Genomic DNA, 6,472 nt, shown 5'->3' with positions numbered 1-6,472 from the left:
AGTAAAAACTCATGGTTGTCGAAAATTCTCCAACTTAAACTTCATTTCTCTTAAAAATATGTTTTCCCCCTTTCGTTTTGGCTTTTCTCACCCCCTTTGCTAATCACCCCCGAGCTATCGCGATTCACCCTTCTTTTGTTTTATGTTCTGAGACTGACGAGTCTTCCTGTCTAGACTCGTCAGTCTGAATCTTGATGGCTATCAAGAATGTTCCACTAAGTGTCCGCTCAGGCTCAATCATAAATAAAATAACACAACGTAGGACTCAATCACGGTGTACGTATTTCTTTATTTACGTGTGCCTCTCAATTTCTCCCCCTCAAAGTTAGTCGTGCAATTCTAGCTCCATTTTTTCCGACATTGGTGCCGTAACCAGGATTTGTCGGCCTAGCGTGGTCGGCAATATCTTCGTCCCTCGGGTTCATCTCTTGTTCCTTGTGCGATTAACACTTACTTTGACTTTAAAACTAACTTCCCTGAAATTTTAAACATCGGATGTTTGAATTTTCACCTTGATTTATCGAGATTCGTGACACGTGTCGCTTGTGACGAATCTCGTGGCTGTGCTCAGCCTCGTGTTCTCGATCTTTCGTCAGCCACCACGTGCTGACCTCGTGGCCAGACTTGGCCAATCTCTACTCTCATTTCGTCTCTCAAGTGAATAGTCGACTGGCTTTTCTCTCATCTTTCACAGCAGTGAAATCATCGACCTCGTGGCCACGCTTGGCCCAACTCTTCCTCTGGTTACCAAGCTTGGTTTCCTTCGCTAGCAACTGACAAGCTAGATATCATCATCTTTTACGCTCACCATTTCCTTCGAAAAAAATGGCGAGCGTGGCTACTCTCACGTCCAAGCGAGGTGGCAATCGCGGTGCGGTCACTCGACTCATCACCAAACTTTCCGACATCATCACCGATGCTACCATGCACAGAGACCGAAAAATCTACGAACTCAACAAGAAGTTGGAAGATCTTCACGACAAAATAAAGGTAGTTGAGGCGCTTGATACCGAAATCGTTGACCTGTTGGCCGCGGCTGATGTGGAAGCTGAAATGTCCAGTGCTGGTACTACCAATGCTGTAGCGTACGACGCTCGTGACGCAGCAGAATTCACTCTCAAGACTCTGATGGATGAAAAAGCCGCAGAAGTAGCACCAGCTGCTGCTGCCTCTGCGGCTGCAGCAGCAGCTGCCAATCCAAATCCTCCAGCACCTACAATCACTCCAACCATCAACGTGACCACTGCCACCGATTCAAGTCATCTCCCCAAGTTTAATCTCCCTGAATTTGGTGGAAATATTCTACTCTGGAATGCGTTCTGGGACGTATTCGAAGTGGAAGTTCATCTCAAAAAGAGCTACTCCAATGCTACTAAGTTCAACTTTCTTAACTCTCGTCTATCCGGCGACGCAAAGGCGCTTCTTCTCGGCCTCGTGCCAACCAACGACAACTACACTGTCGCCATCGATCTACTCAAAAAGCGTTTTGGGCCAGCCGGCGAAGATCATCATGGCTCACATGCGAGCGCTAGTGGCCTTACCGAAGCCCGGAACTGACCGAGCTTCGTTAAGGAAGTTTGTGGATTCTCTGGAGTCGCACATCCGTGGACTCGAAGCTCTGAACAAGACGCCAGATTCATATGGCGATCTGCTCGTCTGCATCCTTCTCGACAAACTCTCAGCTGATCTGCGTCGTAACCTGGCACGACAAAGTGACGCCGCTGAGTGGGACCTCGATATCCTTCGAAAGAGCCTGCTCAAAGAAATCGAAATTCTCGAAGACAGTGAAAGTTCAATCTCCCACTCATCGGCATTAAAACCTCCCAAAAAGACAAACGTCATGCTCTTGGGAGCAAAGCCATCTACAAAAGAGTTTCCCCATCGCAAGCTCTTTTGTCCCTTTTGCACCGGAGATCATTGGCCCACCGACTGCGATACAGCAAAAACTGTGGAAGAGCGGTACGACATCGCAAAGGTAAAAAAGCTCTGTTTTAACTGTTTAAGAAAGATGCATCAGGCATCATCCGATTGCCCATCCAAGTATCGCTGTCGTGTATGCAATCGAGCTCATCATACCAGTCTGCACAAAGCCGATCCTTCTAGAGTTACTGGCGCTACTATTCTTTCTTGGTCTCCCCCAACGTCAGTGGTGTTATCGGCCACAGACGTTGTAGAACAAAACTCTTTTGTATTTTTGGAAACGGCAATTGCCAAAGTTCAGTCACAATTTGTTAAATTGGATGGCAACATTTTAGTCGACAAAGGTGCTCAACGCACATTCATCACGTCAAAGCTGGCTAAATTGTTGAATCTACCACCTCTCAGACGTGAGAGCCTCATTCTTTTCGGTTTCACTTCGTGCCGTGGAGTTGCCGAACACTACGACGTCGTACAATTCTCTATTATCGATCGGCATGGATCTCCCATCGTTGTGCAAGCGATCGTCATTCCTCACATCGTGGACCCTCTCTCCGATCCACATCGAGCCGAGTTGTTGTCTCTTCCCCATCTGAAAAGGCTCAAGTTGGCACACCCAGTGTCGACAAAATCAACATTCGAGGTGGATATTCTAGTAGGTGCAGACACCTACTGGAATATCGTTGGTGATCAGGTCATCCGTGGATCTGGCCCAACGGCCGTTGACTCAAAAATCGGCTATCTCATCTCTGGACGTCTACAATATTCAGGTGAAAAAGTCGAGCAGAAAACTGTTGGTCTGCATATCTCGGTGGAAGAAGCACTCGACGTCACTAAATTCTGGAATCTTGAGACCCTGGGAATCCAGCCGGATCTGGAGTCAACAAAGACAACTGAGTTTTATCAAAAGAATTCAGTCGAGTTTCGTGATGGAAAATACGTCGCGAAGCTTCCTTGGAGTGAAAATCATCCGCCCCTCTCGTCCAATCTACAAGTTTGCCAAAAGCGAACGAGAGGGACCGTCAACCGACTAGCATCAAAAAATCCAAATGGACTCAAGCTCTACAGCAAAATCATTCTAGAACAGCTGGACCGAGGCTTCATCGAGAAGGTTCCATCTAGTGAAATGAGCAAGCCATCTCACTACATTCCTCACTTCGGAGTGTTTAAAGAGTCGGCTACTACACCCCTTCGTATTGTCTACGATTGTTCTTGCAAAACTTCAGCAGGAGTGAGTTTGAACGACTGCCTCGAAATTGGCCCTCTACTACAGAACGTCATGATGGCTATTCTTCTCCGTTTTCGCGCACACACAATCGGCTTGACAGCCGACATTGAAAAGGCGTTTCATCAAGTTGGTCTACACGAGCAGGATCGAGATTTCGTGCGGTTCCTTTGGCTAAAGGACCCATACGACTCAAAATCGGATTTCGAGTCGTACCGTTTCCGCGTGATTCCGTTTGGTGCCAGCAGCTCGCCCTTCATCCTCCTGTCAGTGATCAAAAAACATCTACAAGATAGTTCATCGCTACTAGCTGACGACATCAATCGCAACATTTATGTCGACAACCTCATCTCAGGCTGTGAAACTTCCGAAGATGCAGTGTCTTACTTTTCTGAAGCCAACAATGTGTTAAAAAGTGCCGGTCTCAATCTTCAATCGTGGGGGTCAAACGATGACCAACTCACAGTGAGAGCAAAAAGTGAAGGAGTCGGCGACAAATCTCAAGTCACTAAAGTCCTTGGCCTCGACTGGGAACGTGAAGAAGATCGTCTTCATGTTCCCTGTGTTAAGCTCTCTCATCTTTCACATCCACAAACTTCGAAACGGGAAGTGTTGCGTGGCATCTCAGCTACCTACGACCCTCTTGGCTTCATTACTCCCCTCACCATTCCAGCAAGAATGCTCATCCAGGAAATTTGGAAACTCAAGCTGGATTGGGACGATCCCATTCCATTTGAGCTGATAGAAAGATGGAAAGGAATCGCAACTTCCATCGAAGACTCAAAAACTTCTTTCAATCGCTCTTACTTCAAGACTGGAGAAATCAAAGAGCTCCATGTTTTTGTTGATGCAAGCCAACTGGCCTACGGGGCCGTCGCATATTTTTGCAATGACGACTCCTCTTCGTTCGTGTTCTCCAAGTCTCGCGTCGCCCCGCTGAAAACGGAGAAAAAGTTACTAACCATTCCGCAGACCGAGTTGATGGCAGCTGTCATCGGAACCCGTGTCGCGTCATCCATTCTCAGTGCTCTCCTTCCCCTAGGCCTCAAGCCAAACTGTTATCTGTGGTCAGACAGTCAGATTGTGCTCTACTGGATCCAAAAAATGGGAAAAATCAAGTGTCAATTCGTCCACAACCGAGTCGAGACCATCCGCAGTTTCACTCGAGATACTAATGCTTCATGGAACTACTGTCCCACCACTTGCAATCCGGCGGATCTTCTATCTCGTGGTTCTACTCTCCGTCAGTTCCTCTCTTCCGACATCTGGCTAACCGGACCTTCGTGGCTTCCAAAGAGAAGTGAGTGGCCGTCGTGGGAGGGAAACTGCGAACCAGCGGCAGTGTTTCACCTGTCAGTCATCACTAGTGCATCAGCATCCAATACACCACCCTCCCACGACGGAGGAATCGGGAAGATTCTCGACATATCGAGATACAAGTTCTCTTATCTCATAAGAGTTACCGCGATTGTCCGACGATTCGTTGGAAATATCAAGCTAAAAGACAAGTCTCGAGCAAGCTGGAAGTTAGGCTACATCACTGTTTCCGAACTGCAAGAAGCAGAAAAGGTTTGGCTTCTTGCAGTTCAAAAATCGTACTTTACTGAAGAAATCAACTACTGCGTGAAGCCAACCGTAAAGCGTCCAGCTCTCGTTTCTCAACTGGATCTTTTTATCGGTCAAGATGGCCTGTTGCGCTGCAACGGCCGTCTCTCCAATTCTCAACTAAAGAAAGACGCAAAGCACCCTATCCTGCTACCAAAGAATTCTACTTTCTCCACTCTCGTCATAGCCGCTCATCACGCTTTGATGATGCACGGAGGAGTAAAATTAACGGTGGCATCAATTCGCCAGCGCTATTGGATCCCGCAAATCGTCCAAAGTGTCAAAAAGTGTTTAAAAAAGTGCGTTAACTGCAGCCGTGTAAGAGGACCCCCTTACACGGCTCCAAACCATGCCCCACTTCCAGTGTCGCGTTCATCATATTCTTTTCCATTCACCGTGACCGGCATCGATTTCACGGGAGCGTTCACCATACGAGGTCCCAAAGAAGCTCCAAAAGTAGACCGGACGGTCTACATTCTACTGTTCACCTGTGCGTCTACTCGCGCTATTCATCTGGAAGTAGTCGAGGATATGACCACACTTTCCTTTCTGGACGCCTTCCGCTGCTTTGTCTCTCACCATTCTCGCCCAGCTGTCATCATGTCAGACAACGCCAAAACTTTTGAGAAAGGTGCTAAGCTTTTTCAGAAGATTTTCCGCGATCCAATTGCTATACGACAGCTCTCGGACCAATAAAACGAGTGGCGATTCATTCCCAAAAGGGCACCGTGGTACGGTGGCTTTTGGGAAAGGCTGATTGGCCTTGCCAAAAGTGCTCTTTCAAAAATTCTCGGTCGTACCAAACCTACACTCAGTGCATTTCGAGCCCTCGTCGCCGACGCTGAAGTAGTGCTGAACGATCGCCCTCTTGAAAATCCGTCGAGCAGCATCGGCGACGTAGAGTCACTTTCTCCAGCTCATCTGATGTATGGCCGACGGCTCAACACACTACCCTACAGCGAAGAAACAAACGAAGAAAAGTTTGATGCATCATACGGCGAAAAACCGGACGAGCTGAAGAGAGCCATCACCCGCCATCAGACTCTGCTTCAACATTTCGAAAAACGTTTTCTGGCTTCCTATCTCCCTGCTCTTCGCGAGTACCATCAAGCAACGAAAAAGAATAATCCAACAGTCATCAAAGAAAGAGATGTTGTTCTCGTTCACGACGAAAAACCACGAAAAGATTGGAAAATGGCTGTCGTCGAGAAGCTCATTCGCAGTCAAGATGGACAGATTCGAGCTGCCGACATCCGCACGGCAAACGGAAAAACTAATCGCCCCATCTCCAAGCTCTACCCACTACAAGTTGCTGAACCGTCGGACGATCCGGCCGCATCGTCCGACGGCCCACTTTCGGATCCAGCTCCGTCGTCGCCTTCTAGACCAACCCGAAAATGTGCCGCCCAAACCAACGCAGCGATCAAGAAAATCTTCGAACAAGAAGACGCTGAGTAGCTGCCTGGCCGCGGGAGAATGTCAAAAATTCTCCAACTTAAACTTCATTTCTCTTAAAAATATGTTTTCCCCCTTTCGTTTTGGCTTTTCTCACCCCCTTTGCTAATCACCCCCGAGCTATCGCGATTCACCCTTCTTTTGTTTTATGTTCTGAGACTGACGAGTCTTCCTGTCTAGACTCGTCAGTCTGAATCTTGATGGCTATCAAGAATGTTCCACTAAGTGTCCGCTCAGGCTCAATCATAAATAAAATAACACAACGTAGGA

The 6,472-nt window shown here is 47.7% G+C and overlaps 1 protein-coding gene across 1 annotated transcript; it reads left to right on the top strand.

Moving 5' to 3' along the window:
* Positions 1-825: 825 nt before the first annotated feature.
* LOC116936345 lies at positions 826-6,205 on the top strand. Its single transcript, XM_045168009.1, has 4 exons — positions 826-997; positions 1,139-1,376; positions 1,483-5,349; positions 5,470-6,205. Exons 1-4 carry the CDS (start codon positions 826-828, stop codon positions 6,203-6,205), a joined length of 5,013 nt encoding a protein of 1,670 aa, XP_045023944.1.
* The last annotated feature ends 267 nt before the right edge of the window (positions 6,206-6,472 follow it).

The sequence above is a fragment of the Daphnia magna genome, unplaced genomic scaffold (assembly GCF_020631705.1).
Source record: "Daphnia magna isolate NIES unplaced genomic scaffold, ASM2063170v1.1 Dm_contigs428, whole genome shotgun sequence".
NCBI classification, from domain to species: domain Eukaryota; kingdom Metazoa; phylum Arthropoda; class Branchiopoda; order Diplostraca; family Daphniidae; genus Daphnia; species Daphnia magna.
This window is presented reverse-complemented; position numbering and strand designations above follow the sequence as displayed.